At 51.8% G+C, this 25,747-nt stretch overlaps 1 protein-coding gene across 7 annotated transcripts in view; it reads right to left on the reverse strand.

The window, feature by feature from the left end:
• Positions 1-20,679, reverse strand: part of CDCA7L (cell division cycle associated 7 like) — a 41,279-nt gene extending 20,600 nt beyond the window's left edge. For 5 of the 7 annotated variants that reach the window (XM_070059645.1, XM_051852806.2, XM_070059644.1 and 2 more), the window contains exon 1: positions 20,173-20,679. In XM_070059645.1, coding sequence (XP_069915746.1) covers positions 20,173-20,196 — 24 coding nt within the window. In that variant the 5' untranslated portion in view covers positions 20,197-20,679. The remainder of the gene's footprint in view (positions 1-20,172) is intronic. The other 2 variants (XM_051852803.2, XM_051852805.2) reach the window with 2 other exon arrangements.
• Between the last annotated feature and the right edge of the window lie 5,068 nt (positions 20,680-25,747).

The following is a 25,747-nucleotide window of genomic DNA, read 5'->3' on the forward strand; positions in this document are numbered from 1 at the left end:
GGCAAGTGCCTGAGCCAGCACCTGCTGCCTCCTAGGGTGTCCTATAGCAAGACTGTGGATTGGCAGCCAAGTAGCTGGAATGCAAACCAGGTGTCCCAAGCGGCAGCTTAACCTCCCTGCCACACACCTGCCCCTTTCAAAAGGTATAAAGGGAAGAAATTCAGAGAGTCACAAGCTCTAGAACTGAGCAAAAATCTCCGTACGATATTCAAGTGCCCTCGGTGCAAGGAAGCGATTCACGGGTACAGCAGAGGTGGCCGCCGGAGATGGCCCAGCGGGAGAAGGATCCCGAGACAACCTCCGAGGCAGGGCGGTTCGACGGCACAGGGACAGGTCAGGTCCAGGGCTCTGCCAGGCTCCTGTTCCATTCAGTGACCTGCTGAGCACCCTGCAGTCTGGGCAGAGCACCCGAAACTTTCTCCAAGTCTATTTTCTTGTTGATGACAACAAATGCCAACTGAGAGGCCAGGGTTGTGGCACAGCAAGTTAAGCGGCCGACTGCACTGCCAGCATCCCCTATGGCATCAGGTTTGAGTTCTGGCTGTTGCACTTCTGATCCAGCTCCCTGCTAATGCACCTGGGAAAGCAGCAGAAGATGGTCCAAGTACCTGGACCCCTGCCACCCATGTGGGAGACCTGGGTGGTTCCAGGCTCCGGCCTTCAGCCTGGTCCAGCCCTGGCTGTTGCAGCATTTCGAAGCAGTGGGACGATCTCTCTCTTTCTCTCCCTCTCCTTATAACTTTGCCTTTCAAATAAATAAATGAATGTAAAGAACTAAAGAGAAGGAAAACAGCAAATTCCCAGCCAATGGGTGGTGTTTATAATACTCAGACTCACATAAATTGGGGTAACTGCAATCTAGTGAACCAAAAAGAAATCAAGAAAATAAGCATTTCCAAGTAAAACGACTGCTTCCCTGTTCCTAAAAACCCCAGACCCAGTTACGCTCTTCTAAGGTTATGAACGGTGCCTGTACTGCTTCGCTGTGTCCCTGCTGGAATGAGTGCTGTGAATACATCAAAGGACGCATTCCCTGGTCAGAACGCAGCCACGAGGAGGGGACCCCTGGCACCCAACACAGGGCCTCGCCCAATGCACTGAGAGGTATCCGACCTCGTAGTCCAATTTCCTAGGGAATGCAGGCTGGGTCAAGAGATGCATGCCGCCCCATTCCTATGCGAGAGGAATTCAGAATTTTCAGCCGGAACACCAAGGCACGCACGTGCAACGTGGTCATCCTCACGGCCCCTCTTAGGACGAGGACTGCAGCCTTCACCTAAGAAGCCCTGTCAACCTCCTGCGCAGCTGGCATGCAGCCTCGCGGTGAAGGTGACAGGTGGGACGCCTGCACCCTGCCGCCCCACTGGAGGGCCGGGCTTCCACCCTCGCTGCAGCTCCTGCCTCCAGCTTCCTGCTAACACAGACCCCGGGAGGCTCAAGGAACTGGGTTCCTGCCAGGCTCCTGCAGACCTGGAGTGAGCTCCCGGCTCTGGCTCCCTCTGCTGTTGCAGGTACTGGGGGAATCAGTCAGTGGACGGGAGTCTTCTCCCCATCTCTCCTAATAAAATCACCTGAGATTCCATCTCTAGAACAGAAGTTGCAAAGGCGACAGGCTTCAGGGCCAGCCAGGCAGGTGTACCACAAGGACAGCAGGTGAGGTGTACGACAGTGTGAGATGGCGCTGACCGATGAGCTTAAGGCCACATCAGCAGGGAAGCTGCTCCTCCACCCTGCGGCTCACCGCGGCCGTCAGGATTCAGGATCCTGCGTGCCCAACCCTCCAGGTTCCTGAAGAATCCAGGAATCTGAGTCTCGAAGACAAACCTGCCAGCTCCAATGTCAGCTTCCAACGGAAGGACCGAACATGTAGAGGGTGGACCTCACACTCGTTCACGGAAGCACACAGCAGAACCACGGGGCTTGGGAGAACAAGGAAACTGAGTGCCCGAATTTCAAATACTATAGTGGACCCACTAGTACTTGGTAGTGATGGGGGTGGGCACCAGTGCTAAGAAAATTGTTTAGAACTTTCAAACCAAAAATATCTCTTCCTATGTTCCGTGTAGCATCATTTACAACAGAAAAAACGTGGAAGCGACCCAAGTATATTATCAACAGAAATACACACACACACACACACACACAAAATGGGAACAGTATTCAGCCTTCAAAAGGAAACAAATTCTGACCCATGCTACATCATGGATAAACCTTGAAATAAAATAATAAATAAAAGACACATACCAAGGGCCTGTGTTCTGGTGCAATGGGTTAACCTACTGTGCAATGCCAGCATCCTGCCTCAGAACGCTGGTTCAAGTCCCACTGCTCTGTTTCCAACCCAATTTCTTGCTAATGAACCTCAGGAGACCACAGAAGATGGCCCAGTGTATTTTAACTACTACCTATATTTTTTCAGAGCTCTATTTATTCTTTTCTCATTTATTTAAATAGCAGAGCAACAGAGACAGAGACAAATAGCAAGCTTCCCTCTGCTGGTTCATTCCTTAAATATCTGCAACAGCAAGGGTGGGTCCGGCTGAAGCCAGGAGCCAGGAACTCCATCCTGGTCCCCCACACCAGTGGCAGGGACCCAAGTACTTGGGCCATTATCTGCTGCTTCCATGAGAGGCAGACTGGGCACTCCACAGGCACTCTGTTAGGGGACGCAGGCATCCCAAGCAACATTTTCACCGCTATACCAACCACCTGCTCTCAACCCCAGTATTCAAAAATTCAGCAATAAAAGACAACCTAAGAGGGGGAAGAAAATTTCCCTTTCTTTAATGAAAGCAGTCTTTTCTCAATTGACAGAACAAGTCTAGACTTCAGCCCCCTGCCAGTGCCACCGGCGCTGCAGTGGCATGGGGTGCACGAAGCCAGCCTCTCGCCTAGACGGCTCAGGTACAGACTCTGGGGCCGGGCGAAAGCCCACCCTGAGCCCAGCTGTCTGGACTGCTCAGCGCAGAAGTCGTCTCAGAGAGGACAGGGCTGGGCGCAGAACCACACGTGGCCGGACTCCAGCCTTGTTGCAGCCCAAGGAAGGCGTAGCGATGCCAGCAACTCCCACCGAGCGGGTGCCTTCCCGGCCACTCCTGAGTAACACAAAGCAATGCTCTGGCAGCCTCTCTCTGACACTGACCTCTGCCAGCGTGGGTCTCAATTAAAATTCAATTAAAAAACTAATTAAGCTATAAAAAGAAGACCTCTCACACTGCCAAAGGATTTTTCCATCAAGTATCTACCTTTGAAAACAGACTAATGTGATGTGTCGTTACTCCTACAGTCTGTAGTATAAAATGACAGCTTGTGTGGATTTCCATGATATTCAAATCCATCCTTCCGGAATTAGGAACCACCACCCCCAGCCAAGAGGAACACACTGGTCAGCTCCTGGCTTTCTGAAGGCAGCGCCGATGACAGGCTCTTCATGACACGATTCTGATTAAGCCTCGGGAAACGCTTCTGACTCCAGAACACGGAGTGTGTGGTTCACGCAGAAACAAGCTCCATTTTAAGCCCTGAGGAGCAGTACAAAGGAAGTTCATGCACACGACTGCATTTTCTGCTTGTTTTCAAGGCAATTTTGATGGCCATTATGGCAGGATTTACACAGCACACACACTCCTGCACCTGCGAAAGGCAACAGCTCACAAACAGAAAAGCATCGTCCCACATCCCCTTCAGCCCACCACGAAGGGGACCTGCCCATCATCCCCACCATAAACACGGGCATTTCCTTAGCTATCTCATGATTAAACTGGGGAGTCCAGGAGACACGTACACACCCCATGCCGCTTACAGGAACTAACCCCCAAGAGAATCACAGGCCCAGATGAAAAACCTCAAACTGTACAACTTCCAGACAAAGTCAAGAGAAAATCCTCGTGACCTGGGGTTAGGAAAAGAACTGTTAACATGACACCCACAGGGGCTGGTGCTGTGGCCTAGCGGGTAAGGTCACAGCCTGCAGCGCTGGCATTCTTGTGTGAGTCCTACCTGCTTTACTTCTGATCCAGCTCCCTGCTGATGGCCTGGGAAAGCCAACAGAAGGTGGCCCAGGTCCTTGGGCCCCTGCACCCACATGGGAGACCCAGATGAAGCTCTTGCTCCTCGTTTTGGTCAGGCCCAGCCCTGGCTGCTGTGGCCATTTGGGGAGTGAACCAGTGGATGGAGGATACCCCCCTCCCTCTCTCTCCCTTCCTCTGTCCCTCCTCTGCAATTATTTCAAATAAATAAATAAATCAGGTTTTTTTTTTTTTAAAGATTTGTCCATTTATTTGAGAGCCAGAGTTACAAAGAGAAGGAGAGGAGAGACACATAGAGAGAGATCTTCCATTCACTAGTTTATTCCCCAAACAGCCGCAATGGCCAGAGCTGGGCTAATCCAAAGCCAAGAGCTTCATCCCAGTCTCCCACATGGGTGCAGGGGCCCAAGCACTCAGGCCATTGGCCACTGCCCTCCCAAGCCACTAGCAGGGAGCTTGATCAGAAGTGGAACAGCCGGGACTCGAACCAGCACCCACATGGGATGCCTGTGCTGCAGGCAGAGGCCTAACCTATATACTACAGCGCCGGCCCCAATAAATCAATCTTAAAAAAGAACTCAACAACTTCATCAGCAGCACAAGGCAGGTTTTACAAACCCAAATATTAGATCTGAGCTTCTGCTCTTCCAAGACCAAATAAGAGAAGGGAAAGCTAAGCCACAGGCTGAGAGAAAGAGTGTGCAACTCATGCATCTGATAAACGACCACTACCCAGAATACGGAAAGAAACTCGACACTCAGTAAGGAGAAACCCAATTAAACACTGGACACTGGATCTGAGCACACTTCAGCAACGACGCATGGAGGGCGGAGAAGCCCACGTGAGCAGATGACTGACAGCTTGAGTGAATGAGGAAATGCAAACTGAACCTACAAGGAGCTGCAGCCACTGAACTATCGCAGCGACTGAAAAACAAGACAGCACCAAGGGCTGCCCGGCACACAGAGCAACTGGCAATGCGACGGCTGACGCAGAATGGGAGGGCCGCTCAGACAAGCAGCCTGGTGGCAAACGCACCCTCGTCCTGGGCCCTACCAACCCCACTCCCGGGCACTCACCACGTGAGCTGAACACTCACGTTCACACAATGCCACCCTGATCCAGTGTTCAAGTTCTAGCCCAGTGTGTTCCAGCAGCCTAAGGCAGCTAGCGAGAAGATAAACACACAACGCAATAGTAACCAGCAATAGGAAAGGAACCAATGACTGACAGCCACCAGGATCACAGGCCGAAGCACTGTGCCAGCGGAAATGGGCTACACATCCTGTGATCCCGCTGGACCACATCTAGGGGAAGGCAAAGACCACAGAGACAGAAACCCGTCAGTGACTGCCTGAGGCTGGGGCGGGGACAGAACCCACGGGAGTGAGAACCCAGCTGGAGGGCACCCTAGCAAGGGCAAGCGGCACTGGGTACCAGCCTTTAGTCAAGAAGGGGTATGGGAGTGTGAACAAGACAGTGGCTCTCCCCAAGACGGAGCATAGCACACACCAGGGAGCTTCAACAGCGCATGCCAAAACGAAATGAAAAGGTGACTCTACTCTAGTGCTAAACTTTTTGAAAGCCAAAGCCACAACATTTTATAATGCACATTTTCCATGAACATTTTGAGGTTGGTACATATGATACATTTCAAAGTTCACTGCACCAAAATAAAACTTTTTCAATTTTCTAGGGAATTTTTTAAGAGATTTATTTATTTATATGAAAGCCAGAGTGGCAGAGTGTGTGTGTGGGGGGGGGGGGATGGAGAGGGAGGGAGGGAGGGAGGAAGGGAAGGAGGGAGAAAGACACAGATCAACCATCCACTGCTTCACTCCCCAGACGTCTACAACAGCAGGTGCGCAGGCCAGGCTGAAGCCCAGGAGCCAGGACCTCCCCAGTGAGTGGCAGGGACTCACCTCTTGAGCAGTCATCTTGCTGCTTCCCAAGCACATTAGCAGGCAGGTGCATCAGGAAGTGGAGCAGCCAGCACATGACACGGTGCTCTTATGAGATATGGACACCGCAAGCAGAGGGCTAACCCACTGCACCACAAGACCCACCCAATTTTCTATGAACCTTCTGAAGAGCCCTCGTATAATTAAAATGTGATGCAGGCAACACCACAAATCAATGGGAAAGGGACAGCACTGTCAGTAACCCCTGCAGGCAACAGCAGCTGTATCAGGGATGCAGCTCATTTTGCTTCTCTTCTGATACCTGCAGATCAGATGGTACAAGAGCTAAATGGCGGCCGGTGCTGCAGCTCACTAGGCTAATCCTCCGCCTGTGGCGCCGGCACACAGGGTTGTAGTCCCGGTCGGGGTGTCGGATTCTGTCCCGGTTGCTCCTCTTCCAGGCCAGCTCTCTGCTGTGGCCAGGGAGTGCAGTGGAGGATGGCCCAAGTGCTTGGGCCCTGCACCCGCATAGGAGACCAGGAGAAGCACCTGTCTCCTGGCTTCGGATCAGCACGGTGCGCCAGCAGCAGAGGCCATTGGAGGGTGAACCAACGGTAAAGGAAGACCTTTCTCTCTCTATCCACTCTGCCTGTCCAAAAAAAAAAAAAAAAAAAAAAAAAAAAAAAAGCTAAATGGCTAGCTAGCAAACCACAAAGGAGAATTAATCAGTGTAAATATGTATCTGGCCCCTGGGCGGGGAGGACTTTAACCAACATAAAGGCCATCAAAATGGAAAAGATGACATCATCAAAATAAAAATCATCAAGTTCTTACCTAAAACAAAATTGAGAGGAAAAAAATAAAGTGAGGGCAAACGACCCACCAGAAATAGGGCAAATCACATTCTACTGAAAAGCTCCTCTCCTTCGAAATACACCAAGCATCGCAGATAAAAGAACAGAGAATTCACTGAATATGAGTCGTAGAAGAGGCTAAAAACCGTTTTTAAAACTCTTTGATCTACTTCATAATGAAAGGAACGGAAATGAAAACAAGCACAGCTCTCACCCAGCAACTCAGCAACACTGTGTTGTAGTTTTTAAGAACCTGCCCAGCAGCGAGGAGTAAGTGCCAGACAAGCCTCCCTACACAGAAGTGGCGGGGAGACCCCGGGCCCGAGGCTTCAGAAGAGAAACATGGCCAGACACACATCAAACGGGACAGCTCACGTAAAACAATGCACGGCTGCTCTTCAAGTCAGCTGCAAAAAATCCAGCTACGTTCAGGGTGATGGAGAATGTGCACTCCTGCTAGCAGTTAAGAGAACCAAAAAATAAAGAATTATCAAGAGCAGGCGCTGAGCCCAGCAGCTAAGACACAAACCTGCTTCAGGCATGAAAAGTGAAGACACTGTGGCAAGAAAGACCTACATGAAGGATCTCTGTGAGTGAGACCCCAGTGGAAAGAAGGGGCCATCAAGGAAGGAGGGACCTTTCTCTGAAGGGAGGAGAGAACTTCCACTTTGATTATGGCCTTGTCTAAATAAGGTCGGAGTTTGTGGACTCAAGAGGCTTCCATAGCCTTGGCAGCTCATGAGAAGAGCCTCGGGTAATTACTGATGTCATAAATAAGAGTATCAATTGTTAAATCAACAACAGGAGTCACTGTGCACTTGCTCCCCATGTAGGACCTCTGTCCTCAATGTGTTGTACTATGCAAATTAACGGTAAAACTAGTATTCAAACAGTACTTTATACTTTGTGTGTCTGTGTGGGTGCAAACTGTGGAAATTTTTACTTGGTATAAAGTTGGTCTTCTGTATATAAAGATAATTAAAAATGATTCTTAATGAAGAATGGGATGGGAGAAGGAGCAGGGGGTGGGAGGGCGGGTATGGGCTAAGAACCACTATACTCCTAAAGCTGTACCTATGAAATTTGTATTCATTAAAGAAAAGTTTTCTTAAAAAAAAAAAAAAAAGTCACCAGCCTCCCATCTCAAAGGTTTGATGACCCTGCTCTGGCTCCTGGAGATGCTGGGAGGCGGTGAGAAAGGCTTCATCAAAATTAAAAACTCACATACATCAAAAATAAAATACTTAGGAATAAGCTTAACTAAAAAGCGCAAATCTTGTGCACTAAACACTACAAAACATTTCTGAAAAAAAATTCAGACACAAATGGAAAGACATCCCATGATACCAGTATCTCACTGCCTTTTCTTTGTTTTCTTGCAAAAACAGAAAAGCCCATCTTGAAATTCATGAGAGACAGACATTTGTCCTAGGAGTCAGGATTCCACACTGCAGTGCCTGGGTGCAACGTCCAACCCCAGCTCTGGACACCAGCTTCCAGCAACGTGGACTCTGGGAGAAATCTGTGGTGGCTCAGGTAACTGCCCCCCAACACACACACACACAATGTAGGAGACTTGGATTAAGTTCCTGGCTCCCAGTTGTGGGCATCTGGGGAGTGAACCAGTGGATGGGCGCCCTCTCTCGTCCCTCAAGTAAATAAATTTTGTTTTGAGGTTTACACCGAAGCTCAGGGAATCCTTGGAAAAGGACAGTGTTACAGGACTCACACTTCCTGACCTCAACCTTTACTGCAAAGCTACAATGATCAAAATAACGGGGTCCTGGCATACACAGACAAACAGACCAACGAAAATGAACAGAGCGCCCAGAAATTAACCCCCATGTATATGCACAAATGACTTGACAAAAGTGCCAAGCCCATCCAGAGGGTAAGGACAGTCTCTTCAACAAATGCAGTGGAGAACACTGGATATACCCACATGCAGAAGAACGAACATTAACTCAAAGGCCCAAATAGAAAAGCTAAAACCATTAAAAACTCTTAAGAGAAAACACTGCCCTAGTTGTGGCAATGATTTCTTGGATGCAGCAATAAGAGACCAAACAGATATACCAGGGGCCAGCTGAATGCATACTGTGTTAAGCTGCTGCTGGAAACACAGACATCCCACACTGGAAGGCCAGTGCGAGCCCCAGCTCTTCCACTTCATACCCAGCTCCCTGCTAAAGTGCCTGGGAAGGCAGTGGAAGATGGCCCAGGTACTGGGGCCCCTGCTACCCATGTGGAGTGAACCAGTGAATGAAAGGGCATGCATTCTCTCACTCTGCATCTGAAGTAAATACATAATTTTTTAAAATCCAGATAAAATGGACTTCATCAAAAACTTAAACTGTGTGCATCAATAAGCACTATCAAGACACAGCAACACAGACCAAAGTATTTCCACATCACGTGTCTGATAAAGGGTTAATGCCCAGAAAATGTAAGTAACCCCTACAACCCAACCATAAAGAATCCAAATATGAAATTGGTAAAGAACCTGAATTAACATTTCTCCAAAGAAACTGGTATATGAGAGCCAAGGAGCCCACAGAAAGAGGCTCCACATCACTTATCATTAGGGAAATGCAAATCAGAATCACACCCATCAGAATGACCAAATCAAAAATCACAAGACAGGGGACGGTGCTGTGATGCAGCAGCTGAGCCTCCGCCTGCTGTGCCAGCATCCCATATGGGCGCCGGTTCATGTCCCGGCTGCTCCACTTCCGACCCAGCTCCCTGCTATTGTGCCTTGGAGAACAACAGAAGCCTGCTCAAGTGCTTGGGGCCCTGGCTTTGGATCAGCCCAACTCCAGCCATTGCAGCCATTTGGGGAATAAACCAACGGACGGAAGACTTTCTGTCTCTCCCTCTCAGTCACTCACTCTGCCTCTCAAATAAATAAAATCTTAAAAAAAAAAAAAAAAAAAAAAAAAAAGGAGGATAACTAGTACTGGCAAGGATGTGATGAAATTGGGACCCGTTTGTGCTACTGGTGAGAAGATTAAAGAGCACAGTGACCATGTGCACCAGTAGGATGGCTGCACAGAAATTAAAATTTACAACTGCCGCAAGATCTAGCCATTCCACTTTTAGGCACACATCCCAAAGAACTGAAAGCAAGTACCGGAGCAGGTACTGGAATACAAATGTCTCGTCACTGCAAACCAATGCATTATTCCCAACAGCCAACAAGTGCAAAGAACCGACACATCTGCCGACAAATGATGATGGGTAAGAGAACATGATATGTGCACATACTCGTGATGGAGCGTTCTTCAGCCTAAAAAGGAACAGATTTTAATGCGTGCTACAGCATCGATGAACACTGAGTATGTCCTTAGTGAAAAGAGCCAGTCAAAAAGGACAAGGATGCATGATTCCACCTGCACGACACACCTGGGACAGGCAAATTCGCAGAGAGAAACCGCAATGGGAGGAAGTGCTGGGGAGCTACCCTCTCCCGGGCACAGTTTCCATTCAGAAAGATGAAAAGGTGATGGGCGTGCAACATTGTGCCTGCCCTTACCCACTGACTGTACACTCAGAATACTAAGCTAGGACGGGTATTTCACCACAAGCTTTCAAAGTCGCAGCCCCAGACAGTGGGTACTTGGCACAGCAGTTAAGACACCACTTGGGACACCCACATCCCCAAACAGAGTGACCAGGTTTGAGCCTTGGCTACACCCGATTCCAGCTTCCTGAAGACGCACACCCCAGGAGGCAGCAGGTGACGTCTCAAATATTCAAGTCCCTGCCACCCAAATGAGACCGGGACTGAATTTCCAGCTCCTGGCTCTGCCTGACACAGCCCCTACCATCGCAGGCATCTGCAGAGTGAATCAGAGGACGGGAGCTCTATAAATAAACTAATTTTTAAGAAGTGTCCTCCCCCCAATCAATATGGTTTTTGGAAAGAGGAAACCCAAATCAGGGAAACACAGCCATGTACAGCCACACGCTGCAGGCTGGGGGCCAAGGAGCCCTAAGCCTCCAACACTTGTCCATGCTGGGCACCACGTCTCTGCAGCACGGGGACAGGGACGATCTGCAGAGTCTCAGAGAAGTCCAGGTGCTGCCCCAGTCCCCTGGGGTACTGACTTGGCAGTGGGGGTGGGGGTGGGGGTGGGGGTGGGCAACACTCCCGGGAGCAGGCGGCTGCAGGACAGAGTCCATCTGCGGAAGGACTGCCTGTCACTTCCCGGGGTGGGGAGGAGGACTGAGCCCTGCAGGCAAGTGTCCCACCCATCTTCAAACTGACGGGGATCCCCACCCCACAGCAGGCCCAGCAGCCTGGGTACAGGCATGCTCTTGGACACGACTGCCCGGCTCACGGCACCGCCAGCTGGGGAAGCTGAGCCCTGGTGACCCCAGAGAGGCCACAGAGCTAGGAGCACACCGGTTCTCAGTGCCTGATTACAGTGGCGCAGGAGGACAGCCAGGCGCTCTCTGCACTGAGCTTCCGGAGTCAGCAGCGTGGGCAAACAGAAACTCAGGTGAAGGCGGCCTCGTAAGAGGCCACGTGCGCATGTGGTAAAGGCTGGGGAACCACCTTATTTTAAAGACCAAGACAAAAACAAAAACAAAAGGCCCCAAATCAACTGTCAGGAAAACAAAACAATACCAAAAAAGCAGAAAACGGTGAGGAATAAGAAATGGAGTGAAATTCATTTTACCCTTCTGAACTTTCTTTTTAAACAAATTCTCATGGAAAACATACTAGGCATCTTGCATTAAAAATGTTCCTAGGATGGGGCCAGCTTTGTGGTCTAGTGGGTTAATCTGCCGCCTGCCACATCCCACATCAGCATCCCATATGGGCACAGTCTCGTGTCCAGGCTGCTCCACTTCCAATCCAGCTCCCCGCTAATACGCCTGGGAAGCGGTGGAAGACACTGCGCCCACATGGGAAACCTGGATGAAACTCCTGGCTTTGGTCTGGCCCAGCCCCGGCTATTGTAGCCACTTGGGGAGTGAACCAGCAGATGGAAGATTCTATCTCCCACCCTGCCCCCAACATCTCTTTCTGTAACTCTTTCAAATAAATAAATATTTGTTTAAAATGATCTTAGGAACCTAAGAACGTCACTGTCAACTAAAGTTTGCCCCCCACCCCTAACTGCCCTTCCAAACCTGGGAGCTCTTTACACAAGAACACACAGTGGCCAAGGTAGGGGAGGGGGGGCAACTGTTCCGAATCAGGATTCAGGACACCTGCGACTTGTCAGTTACACTTGCAGTCCCAGCTTCTCCAACAGGGGAGCTCAGTGACAGCCCCCAGGGCTTTGAGGGTCACAAGGGGAAGACAGGAGGGGAAGTCTGTCCCCCAAGAGTCATTTCAGTTCCACCTTTATGCAAGGACAGATAAAAATGGATCACGGTATACAAAGCGCACACAACAGGTGCACTGACTCTGAAAGTCAAAGTGGAGATTGACGAGCACATTCCTACAGGAGCTGAGCGGCTACGCCAAGGGCTCCAGGGCAGGCACCAGCTGGTCTGTGGCTAAGCTCAACCACCAGAGGCCAGCCGCTCTGCCACACATGTGCCCAAGCCCATTGCAGCTCATCCTGACGCTCCCAGCTCGAAACCATCACTTTTTTTTTTAAGAGAGAGAGGGAGACAGAGAGAGAGGTCTTCCATCCATTGGTTCACTCCTCAACAGGCCGCAACAGCTGGATCTGTGCCAATCCAAAGCCAGGAGCCAGGAGCTTCCTCTGGGTCTCTCACCAGGGTGCAGGGACCCAAGGACCTGGGCCATCCTCTACTGCTTTCCTAGGCCATAGCAGAAAGCTAGATCAGAAGTGGAGCAGCCGGGATGTGAACAATATCCCCCCATACGGGATGCCGGCACTGCAGGTGGCAGCTTTACCTGCTACGCCACAGTGCTGGCCCCCAAACCATCAGGTCCAAGCCAGGAGCCTGGAGCTCCGTCTGGGTCTCCCATGTGGTTAGCAGGGGCCCAAGTGTCCAAGTACCTGGGCCATCTGCTGCTGCTTTTCCAGCTATATCAGCATGGAGCTGGATCGGAAGTGGAGCGGCTGGGACTTGAATTGGTGCTCTGATGTGGGATGCTGGTGTTGCAGGCAGTGGCTTAACCCACTGCATGCCAACCCTGGCCCCTCATCTGTTTAATTTTGAAAGTGGTTCTGCGGCCTGGGAAAGCAGTGGAGGATGGCCCAAGTCCTTGGGCCCCTGCACCCACGTGGAAGAACAGGAAGAAGCTCCTGGCTTCAGATCGGCGCAGCTCCAGCCGTTGCGGCCATTTGGGGAGTGAACCAACGGAAGGAAGACCTTTCTCTCTGTAATTCTACCTGTCAAATAAATAAATGAAATATTTAAAAAAATAAAATAAAAATAAAGTGGACAAATATGCCAGGCCCTCTGCATGTCAAGCTGTTAACTGTCACTGTGACTCCCCCCTCCTGCCCCCGCCAAGCCACCAGCCTGGGGAAAATCCCGGGGCCCTCATCTCAGGAAGAGGAGGCAGCAGGAGGGGTACCAGGGTCTCTGGCCAAAGACCCAGACCACCAGGATGCGCTGACACATAGGGCACTCTCCAGGTACACAGGATCCTCTGGAGTAGAGGTTTAAGGATGGGCAGGGGGGGTGGGGGGAGGCAAAAAAACCTGTGCTGTCTCTGCAGGAGAGGGTAGGGGGACTGTGGGGGGGGTCTGGAGGAGTCCCCCAGACCACAGTAACCCCAGGCTTTAGGGCTCGCATGCACGCTGCTAGCAGTGTCTCGGAGAGGTGCAGCACAGACAGGCGAGCGCACAGCTCGGCCAAGTTCTACAGTCGCACCACACCCACTCTCAACAAAGCCCACCCAGGCCAGGAAACACCTTCTCACTTTCTCTTAGAAGCTACCTGGTATCTGGTGAACCTTTCAGACATGCTGTCCAGGACACAACGTGGCAATGTCACCTCCTTAAAAAGTCAACCACTGCCAACCAGAGTGTGTCCCTGCCTTTCACATCAATGTCCCCACTGGTCCCAGGCCACAGTCGCTTCCCCTGTGCGCGCACTGGCAGGCTCAGGGGCACTGCTGATGGCAGAAAGGGACTGGTCTCTAAGACTGGTTTCTGCATTTTCTCCCACATGACATCGCCCATGGGATGCCCAAATTTAGGGACACACTGCCACTGCTACAGCTCACTGTCTTGTGAACTTTGGTTTTGACCACAGGTGGGAGGGGAAAAAAAAGCATTTTCTTTCAGCTAATACAGTGCAGCAAAAAGGGTAAATACCTGTAGGAAAACACCCCAGCACATCAAAAAGCATACAGGAAAGGCAATCAGAAGATTAGAAATTGTGAGACCAAAAAAAAAAAAAAAAAAAAAAAAAGGCCAGCACCGCGGCTCACTAGGCTAATCCTTCACCTGCAGCACCGGTACTCCAGGTTCTAGTCCTGGTTGGGGCGCTGGATTCTGTCCCGGATGCTACTCTTCCAGTCCAGCTCTCTGCTGTGGCCCGGGAAGGCAGTGGAGGATGGCCCAAGTGCTTGGGCCCTGCACCCGCATGGGAGACCAGAAGGAAGCACCTGGTTCCTGGCTTCGGATCGGTGCAGCAGCCGTAGCAACCATGGGGGGGGGGGGGGCGGCAATGGAAGGAAGACCTTTCTCTGTCTCTCGGAAGGAAGGAAGGAAGGAAGGAAGGAAGGAAGGAAGGAAGGAAGGAAGGAAGGAAGGAAGGGAAATTGTGGGAGCCAGTGCTGTGGCACAGCAGTAAAGCCTCTGCCTGCGATGCCAGCATCCTACATGGGCACCAGTTCAAGACCCAGCTGCTCCACTTCCAATCTGGCTCCCTGCTAATGTGTCTGGGAAAGCAGAGGATGATGGCCCAAGTCCTTGGGCTCCTGCGCCCACATGGAAGACCTGAATGAAGCTCCTGGCTCCTGGCTTTAGTCTGGCCCAGCTCCGCCCATGCAGCCATTTGGGAAGCGAACCAGCGCAATGCAAGACCCCCTCTCTCTCTCCCTCCCTCCCTCCCGCCTCCTCCTCTAACTCAGCCATTCAAATAAAACTCCATGCCTCATTGTTTTTCTTTTTTAAAAAAGGTTTCACTGCAGCCAGCGCCATGGTGCACTGTGTTAATCCTCCGCCTGCGGCGACGGCATCCCATATGGGCACCGGTTCTAGTCACAGTTGCTCCTCTTCCAGTCCAGCTCTCTGCTGTAGCCTGGGAAAGCAGTAGAGGATGGCCCAGGTCCTTGGGCCCCTGCACCCACGTGTGAGACCCAGAGGAAGCTCCTGGCTCCTGGCTTTGGATCAGCGCAGTTCCAGCCGTTGCAGCCATTTGGGAAGTGAACCAACGGAAGGAAGACCTTTCTCTCTGTCTCTCTCACTGTCTAACTCTGTCAAATAAATAAAAATCTTAAAAAAATAAAAATAAAAAAGGTTTCATTTATTTGAGAGGTAGAGCCACTGAGAAACATCTTCCATTTGCATCTTCCATTTGCTGGTTCACTCCCCAAATGGCCACAATAGCCAGAGCCAAGCTGATCAGAAGCCAGGAGCCAGGAACTTCTTCTGGGTCTCCCACGCAGGGACAGGGGCCCAAGGACTTGGGCCTTCTTCCACTGCTTTCCCAGGCCATTAGCAGAGAGCTGGATTGGAAGTGCAGCAGTCGGGACTCAACCAGCGCCCATATGGGTCCCAGAACCGCAGGGAAAGACGTAGCCCACTTGCCACAGGGCTGACCCCTGGTTTTTCCACGACCTTTCTGATGTATCCCAATATGTCAGAGCTCCCCACCTGCTAAAAATGAGGCACATTATTAAACACATCACCAAGAAAGCAAGACGAAAAGCAGCGCGGACTCCAACACACTTCAGTTACATTCCACGGCAAGACACTGATTACAAAGTCTCTTAGATAAACAGAAGCCTTGGACACCTAAGATTCGTTTCCCTCCTCAGAGAAGCACTGCACAGCTCCTTAACTGGGAGTGTCCAACTGTGGGAGCCACTGGGGAGAGGTCAATTCCAGGCCCCACACCACAGGGGGCCTGGCCGACGTGGGGACTGTGCTCCCGGCAAAGCCAGAAAACAAGACACCCAGAGTAGGGGAGGCAGAGCAAGGCACCACCGTCTTGCCTCCTAGTTCAGCTCCTTCTCACATTTATTCGTACAGGTACAGAGCTCACGCACAAATCCTGCGCGTGTGAAAGCTTTCTGGATCTCCTTCCCGTTCCCAAGCTGATTTCCACAGGGCGCAGTTCAAGAGAGGATGGCTTCCTGCACAGGAACCCCCACCAGCGGCCGACAGCTCCCACATTTAAGCAGTCCTTTGGGCTCAGCAGGCTCTGGGTCATCCCAGTGGCCCCGTGAGCCAGCCCAGGATGGATTCCATCTTCCCCATTTCGGGTAAGTTTCTGGGACCTACTAAGGTCCCACAATCCCAGGGGCAGACGCCAGGCAGCCAGCGGCCCACAGGCTGATCTCGCCTTATCTGTACCAGGCAGCCGGAACAGCCTCCCGCACAGAGGGCCAGCAGGACTGACGGCTTTTAAACACCTGGCACAGCACAGCTCTTAAAAGGAAGTAATGGTTTCCTGGCCTCAGAGAACGGGGTGGCTTGTAAGAGCTTCTCCCCTCCCCATACCCCAGACTGCCCAGGGCCCCATGGCACAGAGGAAGGGCCAGCTAAGCTCAAGCAAAGGCAATGAAAAAGAAAAATGGGGGGGGGACCCAGTCCAGAGTGACCCTCCGGGGAGCAGCGTGGGGATAGAACAGCCACTCCCGTATCTTTGCTCTTCTGCCATCACAGGCAGGTGCACCCAAGCACCTGCAAGTCTGCTGCGCCCAGGGCACTGTGGGGACACACATCGGCTCTGTGTGGAGTAACATCGGGCCCCTACGCAGGGGAGATGCCACCGAGACCTCCATGCTGCACGGCAGCACCCACTGCTTTGGAAGATACCCTTCTCCGCGTGTTACCGTCCACGGAATTTAGCCCCATACGCCTCGGAACCACCTGCTTCAAGGCGATCAGAAACCACCACCTTTCGCAAACGAGAAATGTAACGGTGTCACTTGTATTTTCTTATCTCGATCCAAATTCCAGATAGCCCACACCATCTCCAGGGTGATGAATTCAGGTTTTGTTTTTTTTTGTTTGTTTGTTTTTTGACAGGCAGAGTGTACAGTGAGAGAGAGAGACAAAGGTCTTCCTTTTCTGTTGGTTGACCCCCAATGGCCGCTGCGGCTGGCATGCTGATCCAAAGCCAGGAGCCAGGTGCTTCTCCTGGTCTTCCATGGGGTGCAGGGTCCAAGCACTTGGGCCATCCTCCACTGCCTTCCCAGGCCACAGCAGAGAGCTGGACTGGAAGAGGAGCAACCGGGACAGAATCCGGTGCCCGACCTGGACTAGAACCCGGGGTGCCAGCACCGCAGGTGGAGGATTAGCCAAGTGAGCCACGGCGCTGGCCCAGTCTTGGTCTTTTACAAAGCACAACTGCCCCTCAGAGGTAAAGGCTGTACCCAGACTGAACCAGAGCGTGTGCTAAGTAAAGGAGAACTCTCAAGGCAGTTTAAAACAAGTATGCCTGAACAAACCCACTCAGACGGCTTTACCCATCTTCCCCGTTCATTGATTCTTGCATAACTTTAAAGATTCTTATTTCCATTTATTTGAAAAGAGACAGAGACAGATGGAGAAAAATCGCCCCTGCACTGGCTCACTCCCCTCAGATGCCTGCAATAGCAAAGACCAGGCCAGGCTAAAGCCAGGAGCCCAGAATCACTCCAGGGCCTCGTACTTGAGCCATCATCTGCTGCCTCCCAGAGCACACAACTCCAAGAAGCCAGAACTAGAAAACAACCAGGCACTGACTGATACACAATGCGGGCGCCCCAGGCCACATAATTAACCTCATAGCCTTATCTCCAACCAAGAGACCTGATCAGATTAGAACTGCTATGACCCCTGGTCACTGACAATCCAGCTCTGCTATGGACCTACAAAGAAAGAGGGCCCAAGGAGCCTTTTAAATACAAGGCTACAAAAGTGGCAAAGTCCTCCAAGAAATCACAAAAGACGCCGCTTCTAGAAGGAACGCCGGGCACCCGTTTTAAGCCACGCCACCACACGGGCAGTTTGTAGCCGTGATGTCGATACCAGAAGAGTCCCCTGCACCCTGGCACATTCAGAAGAACGTTTAGCATTAGTCCTTCCCAACGCTGGGGCTGGAAGCACACGAGGACAGAAACTGTCACCAGCAGAGGGTTTCTGCTGGGAAGCATGGGCAGGCTTCCCCGGGCAGCTCCCGCAGGCTGCCTCGCTCACAGCTCACAAAGAGCTCAGCCCCTCCCTTCACCAGGCGTTCCTGCCCTCACTCCACGAAAGGGCACAGACAGGGAGGCCGGCCAGCCCATGGGAGGCACTAATGTGCAGCACTTGCAATGGTGGGATCTCAGGAAAGTTTTCCCTACTGGTAACAATCGGGCCTAAGGCGCCCTCTGGGAACACCTTTCCCCAGGGGTGGAAATTCTATATTTAATGAGATTAAACCCCACACAAGCTGTGCAGCAAAGAGGCTCGGCCCCTCCCACCAAGTGGGGGCGGGGACCCCGCAAGATCCCCCAAATGCAGTGCCCTGCGTGTTCACTAAGTGCTCTTCCCCAGGGGCACCTGCCCACAGCACAGAAGCACTCCCTGATAACTTCAGGAGACCGTAATCTGCTCGCAATTAAGTTCTGATGAACAGGAACATTTCCACTGGAAAAACCACCACACACCTTAATCTGTGCTGTCAATTAGAAAGTCCTTAGAAAATACAAAAAAAAAAAAAAAAAAAAAAGATCATCTTACATACAGCAATTTGCCCTAATTGGTGCATAATGGGTTCGATATAATTTGCGGATTACCTCCACACGGTAAATAGTTTATTACACATTTTAAAACTATCAAAGATCAGCCCCGTGATTGGACAATCCAACGTTCAAGTCCAACTGCACATTCTAGGACATTCTGCATTTGCTAAGCAGGAACCCCAAATGCAAGTGAGGAGCTCAGAACTCTGCAGCCGACCAAGTTCCCAGAGCGATACAGTTGCAATGAAACCCACAAGCAGCTGGGGGCGAGGGGGCAGAACTCCCAGGACAGGATGCCAATACATCGTAAAGGCCCAGCGGCAAGAGAGACTGGCACAAACCAAAGCTCTAACCCTGGGAGTCCTCAGACCGGCTACTCTCTCTCCCTTGCTGCGAGTAGGATCTCTCACTGGGGAAAGTTTAAAAACCCTTTCTCACATTCACAGCACCGCATTTTTCTTCCAGGAAGACTTCCATCAATCACTAAACGACCAGGGCATGCGTCAGGGGGGCTCCGGTTGTAAAGTGCTCCCACATGCAGGCAGGTGACAGGCGTGTGGGCGGGTGGCCCCCACCTCCACCCCCGGGTGGGAAACACAGATGCCAGTGAAAGTCAAGATGGAAGCAGCGAGGCCGTCGGCTCTCAACCGGCCCAAACCCCAACCCCCTCGCACAGAGCAGCTCCTGGGCACCAGCAGTTGTCCAGCTGTTTCCTTCCCTTTTTAAAGTTTTTTTCTTTTTTTTGAAAACATATTATTGCTCACTTCTGGATAAATACATGTTCATTTCATTGGGGACCTTTATTTCAACTACAATTTAAAAGCACGTAACAGCTCTTAAAAAGAGAAAGAAAAGCAAAACACACACACACCCTGAAATCACTCTCACATTCTCACCACGCACGGAAATCTTCGGGGAACTCGCCCCCAAGTGCTCGCGAAGGCGCTTTAAAGTCTAGTTAGGCCCACAACGCCTAACCCGGACCGCGCGGCTTCTGTTTTAACTCGGGGCCTAATGAACCGGCCACTTCCAAGGGCATGCAAATTCCTTGCAAACTTTCACAAAAGTGGCACAACACACACAAACCCACTCCCCCACCCCACCCCCACCCCCGAAGCCCAACGGACAACCAGGTCGGCTCTCAACTCTTTTTTTTACTTTAGGTAAACTTCCTTATCCCTGCGCCAATTCCTGCAGGAAGGGGGAGGGGGTGCGCACCAGCTCCCCGCCGCCTCCTCGCCAACACCTCCCGGGAAAGGTTCGCACACCTGGCGGCCGAGGCCACACCGGACCGGCCTGCAACCCCAGGGCACCCCACCGGGGACCCGGCAGCGCCAGGGCGCGCGGCTGCTGCAGCTCAGGTGGCACGGCCACGCCCGGCTGCGCACACCTGCAGGGCGCGCCCGCTCCTGCGCCCGCGGGGCTGGGCGCCCGACCGGCTGCGGCGCGGCCGAGGGCCACGCTTCCAACCCAGGGCCGGCGGAGGAGGCCCGGGCGCGCACAGGCGCGGCGTGGCACGGGCGCTGCGCGGGGGAGGCCGCGCCACGGCGGGCCAGGAGACGCTCACCTGAGAACCAGTCGCCAACTCCATTCTTCCTAACGGGACGCCAGCCTCGCCCCAGCACGCGGCCACGGGAGCCCGGCTCGCCACGGGACAGGCGCTCCGAGAACGCCCCGCGGCCGCGCACCCAGGCGGAGCTCGGGCGGGCCCGGGGGAGAGGCGCACTCGGCGCCAGGACAGGGGGGGCGCGCCGCACCGCCCACTCGGCGTCGCCCCGCCGGGCCTCCCACCGCAGGCCGCGCACCCAGCTTTACGCGCGGCCCCCTTGGCGTCGTAGGTGGTGCGGCCCAGCCTGCCGTCGCGCGTGTCCAGGGGCGGCGGCCGAGGTGGGGGTGCCGGGCTCCCCCTGCAGAGGAGGGAGGGAGTGGAGCGGTCCAGCCAGCTTTCGCGCGGGAGAAATGAGAGAGGGGCCGGCCCGGCACGGCCTCCAGCTGGCACGGCCGGCTCGGCGCGCCGCGCGCCTGCGGGACTTATTCCAAACCGTGCCCTGGGCCGCCAGCGTCGGTTGCAATCAACCTGGGGCCCTGGGGCCGTAAAATCTTTGAGGGCAGCCACGGGGCTGGTTGGGTTTCGTTGTAAAGGGGCGGGGCCCTGCCGCCTCCCCAGCAGTAGCTGCTGCCTTCGCTTTGTAAAGCAGGCAGCCCGGGTGCTGTCCCAGGAGAGGGGCTGGAAGATGGTCACTAGCCTTTGTGTCACTGCCCGTGGAATCTCAGCCGGCCTCCCTCCCCACTGGGCAGGATTCTAGAGGTCAGGAAGGCCGATTAATTTAGCAACTAGCGACTGAACACCTGCTGCGTATCGGGCACTGGGTTAGTCCTGGGAACGCAACTGGAAGCAGAAAACAGGCCGTATGCACTGTTGGAGTTTGCAATCTGGGAACCAGTTACCTAGAACTGTGAGCCCATGGAATAAATGATGCGTGCCAGTAATGATGATTATAGAGTTCCTCTTCATCATTAATTCGTGTAATATTGATACTACTGATAGTTAAAATAACGAAAAATGTAATGATGCAAAGTAACGCAAGTTTGGGATGATGGGTGCCATGAGGATACAAGGTCATGGGTAATTTGGCGGTGAGAAGTAGGGACCCGGCTTAGCACAGGGCAGGGAAGACTTCTGTAACCAAGGGCGCCGGGTTGGGGCAGAAATGATGCCCTGAGCACGAGCAGAGCCGGCAGACGGTTGAGCGTCTTGAGCCAGCTTCTCAGCGGATGTTCCAGGAAAGCTTCTCCTGCTTGTTGTACGCACAGGGCCAGCCCAGCAGAGGAGCAATGGCCACCGTTGCAGGGAGCCAGTTTTGGGCTCTCCCCTGTTCCTTTTCTGTATCCCAGATGCTACCCTCATCCTCCTTATAAAAAGCCCCAGCCAACTGCTTTGGGGAAGGCGATTTCTCTGCCCCGGGACTATTCCTTGCCCCTCTGCACTTGAGTTGTCACAAGTAAATCAAGCCCTCCCCTGGACACCTGCCACTTGGGGCTGATTCTTGGGAGCCAGTGAACCTCCTGTGGCCACTAGTGTTGCAGTCAGGAGAAAGCGAGTTGGGTGAGGTCAGACTCAGGCAGATAGCTAAGGAAGTGGGGGACAGGACTGTGGCCAGGGGAGCAGCCTCTGGTTACCAAGCAACACAGGGGGCATGCGGGTAACACGTATTTTTGCTTTGCAAAAACTACCTAGGGAACTTAAAAAGCAAAGGCCTGCAGTCTATAAATTCACAGGAAAAGAGAAAAAGACAGGATTGTAAGCTACAGAGCCAGCCTAAAGTCACAAACAGCAAGATGAGGAGAATGGCCACACCACAGATAACACACCTGGGACCAGAGACCACCAAGTGGGAGGAATGGGAGCTAAGAAGGCAGGGTGATCTCAACACACAATGGCCATTTTTCTTTTTTCCTTTTAAAGATTTATTTATTTCAAAGAGTTACACAGAGAGAGGAGAGACAGAGAGGTCTTCCATCTGATGGTTCACTCCCCAGATGGCCACAACAGCTGGAGCTGCGCCAGTCTGAAGTCAGAAGCCAGGAGCTTCTTCCCGGTCTCCCACGTGGGTGCCAGGACCCAAGGACTTTGCCATCTTCCACTGCTTTCCCAGGCCATGGCAGAGAGCTGGACAGGAAGTAGAGCAGCTGGATCAAGAACCAGCGCCCATGTGGGATGCCAGGGCATTAACCCACTGCACCACAGCGCTGGTCCCATCGGCCACTTTTCTTAAAGGGCCCTGTACAAACTTTCATGAGGCTATTAAATGCCCCCCCCCAACAGCTTTTTTTCTTGCTGAGAAAAATCCCCTCTCAACTGCTTTCCTGGGAGTCTTCCTCTTTGCATTTTTTAAAAATTTAATTATTTATTTGAAAGAGAGCAAGCTTCCAAATGCTGGTTCTCTCCCCAGAAGGTCACAATGGCCAGGCCCAGCCAGGCAGAAGCCAGGAGGCAGCAGCTTCTTCCAGGTCGCCCATTGTAGCTAGCAGGGGTCTTGGGCCCATCTTCGGCTGCTTTTCCCAGGCTATTAGCAGGGAGCTGGATCAGAAGTGGAGCAGCTGGGACCTGAACTGGCGCCCATGTGGGACTTCAGCATCACAGGTTGGAGCTTTACTCGCTGTGCCATAATGCTTGCCCCGCTCTCTGCTGTTTTCAATAAGGCCTTTCTGTTTCCAAAGGTCCCTCTGAGCTGCTCCACAGCAAGAACTGTCTCTTCTAGTCACTTCTATAAAACTCTGCTTCATACTGCATCACAGATAGAGCAGGTTCCCGGGTCACTCTCCGCTGTAACGCTGACGCCTCTCCGAGCTCCGGTGCAAAGCACGGAGAATTAAGTGGGTGCAGATGGCGGGGAAAGTTGGGGATGAAGCTGTCCTGAGATGATTGTAGGTTCGGGATGCCATGTCCTGTGGTGGCGAGTTCACAGCGGAAGGGGTGATGTGCACAGGACTTCCCTGGGATCATTTTCTTTTTGTTAAAACGGAATGAAATTGGCCATTTAGTCATGCTTGAACAATCAACACCTGGGATTGGTCCTCCTGCCTTCTTTCATTCGTTCAGAAACCATCCTGTGATCTCAGTGGTCCGGCTCCCCCCAGGGTAAGACAGACCAATACAATGTCATCTGAAAAAATATTTTATTGGATAATATGAATTACTGGTGACAGCCACTTTTGTTTTTGTTAGTTTTTCTTCAAGTACACTATCTTCTTAAATCCTCTCAACATTCTTCCACTTTCCTGTTATCCAGACTTTTAAAATAAAGAAACAGGAGCTTAAAAAAGATATCTTGGGGTCATCACCATGGTGCAGCAGGTTAAAGCCTCTGCCTGCACCGCTGGAATCCCCCATGGGCGCTGGTTTGAGCCTTGACTGTTTCACTTCCAATCCAGCTCTCTGCTAATGCACCTGGGAAAGCAGCAGAGGATGGGCCAAGTGCTTGGGCCCCTGCACCCTGCCAGTAAATGACAGAAGCAGACTGCAGAACTGGCACGAGTCCTTTCCTTTCCTTTTTCCCTTTGGCTGCCTGAAAGATAAGGCTTTTTTATTTTTTTAACTTTCTGATTATTGCTTCCCCAAGAACCAGGGATCTTACTGGCATTTGTCTCTTTTTCCTTGTAAATCGCATCAAATCTCTTGAAAGGGGAGTAGAAATTTAAAGCAGGTCAGATTGTGCACAGCACCTAAAGCAGCCCAACCTAAGCTACTTTTTGGAAATGGGTGAGCTTGCTGCTGCTTCCTGATTTTGAACTTCACCATTACTGTTTAACATAAGGGTCCAAGGCAGACAACTGGTCAAGGCCGAAAAGCTGTTTGTAGAAAGACCAGCTAGTAAGATTGTAGCCCACCTGGATGGGGGGCAGGTGAGTGTGCAGAAGACATCAACCCACTGGGAAGCACCTCTCAGGCACTTTTAAGCTACCAGCTGTGCTAAAGTGATAAGGGAGGGCTGAAGGTGCAGAAAAACCTCATCAATAACTATTGATCATGGCAGGGGAGCAGGAAGCCAGCAAGACAGCAGCTTCATGGTAGGTACTAAGTGTGAAAAGCAAGAACAGACAGGAGGAAGCTGCTCATTTACAATGTATCCTCTGTGCCTCAAGGTTTGGAATGTTCTTGGCAGGCAGCTTGTAAAAGTTACTGTTGAGTGGCCTATCTCCCTGGGGTTTTGGGTAACTGACAATAACCAGCCCCCAAGCCTGTAAGGATTTACTTATTTGAAAGGCAGGGTTAAAAGGAAAAACAGACACACACACACACACACACACACACGTGTGTGTGCAGGAAGGGGGAGGAGGGAATGGGGAGAGAACGAGAGAAATTCCATCTTCTGGTTCACTCCCCCAGTGGCTGCAAGAGCCTAGGCTGGAAGCCAGGGGTCAAGAACCTCATTCTGGTCTCCCATATGGGTGGCAGGGGCCCAGGTACTTGGCCATCATCTGCTGTCTTCCCAGATCCATTAGCAGGAAGTTGGATCAGAAGCAGAGCAGCCAGGACTGTAACCAGTGCTCATATTGCCGGGATGCCAAAGTCTCAGGCAGGAGGCTTAACCTGCAGCACCGTAACAGTGACCCCAAACCCTAAATCATCAGATGCAACCTGGAAACTTTCTCTACCTTGCAAATCCTATGCAGTCGCATGCTACTTAGTCACTGATGAGTCTACAGATGGGTTTTGTTGTCAAGCTGTTCTTCCATTCTGCATAGGGAAATCTGTAAGGGACTGGGGGATTTTGACATCCCGTGGAGACAACACGCTCTACTGATGGTTACAATTGGAGCCTAGAAGGTGTGTGCACTGGATTTCAGCTCTGCAGTGCACGAGGGAGTGCCCCTTGCTGCAGGCAATAGTAACACGTTGGGAGACATGTTTGCAAAATGCCTGCAAGAAGTCTCTGTCTAGAAAACTGTTTGCTTGCTTCTTAAATGTTTCTGAGACAGTTAAAAACTTGGTTCACGGTACCTTGAACAAGATAAGAAATCTGTAATTAGACACTGAAGGAGTGACAACCAAAATATGCCGCCCTGGCACATTTGCTCTCTTAAATTTTAAGAAAAAGCAGGTGCAAGAAGATCACCCTATCCATGGGGCTGTTTCTTAAAAGGAGAAGACAACGTTTCCAGGTGAAAGACACTCTCCTGCACTGCAGGGAAAGCAGCTTTCTTATCAAAGGTGGACATGAGGGTGAAGGAAACTGTGCAGACACACCTGGTTACACGACCCTCATCTACCTTCGAACCTTGTTACACTGACCTCATCTACCTTCGCCACTCAGGGAACACCTAGCCCAAGCCTCTGCCTTCTCATATGGTCACAATTTGCTGCTCTGTTCAGTTCTGTATCACTGGGCCTTTGGGTCTTCATTCCCTTAAGAAGCCCCTCCTGCTACATAAATCTTAAATAAATATGCATGCTTTGCTAAAATAACCAGTATTTCAGGAAAGAACTGTAAAGCATTAATATTAATTAAAATAGCAATAACACTTTATGTCAGTGATCCGTTCTTTGCTGATCCTGACCCAGGATTTGCCACTAGAAATAAGAGAAAATTTTGAGTTATAAGATGGACATTTTGGAATCAAAAACGTCCTGTTAGACC

The sequence above is a fragment of the Oryctolagus cuniculus genome, chromosome 16 (genome assembly GCF_964237555.1).
Source record: "Oryctolagus cuniculus chromosome 16, mOryCun1.1, whole genome shotgun sequence".
Taxonomy (NCBI): domain Eukaryota; kingdom Metazoa; phylum Chordata; class Mammalia; order Lagomorpha; family Leporidae; genus Oryctolagus; species Oryctolagus cuniculus.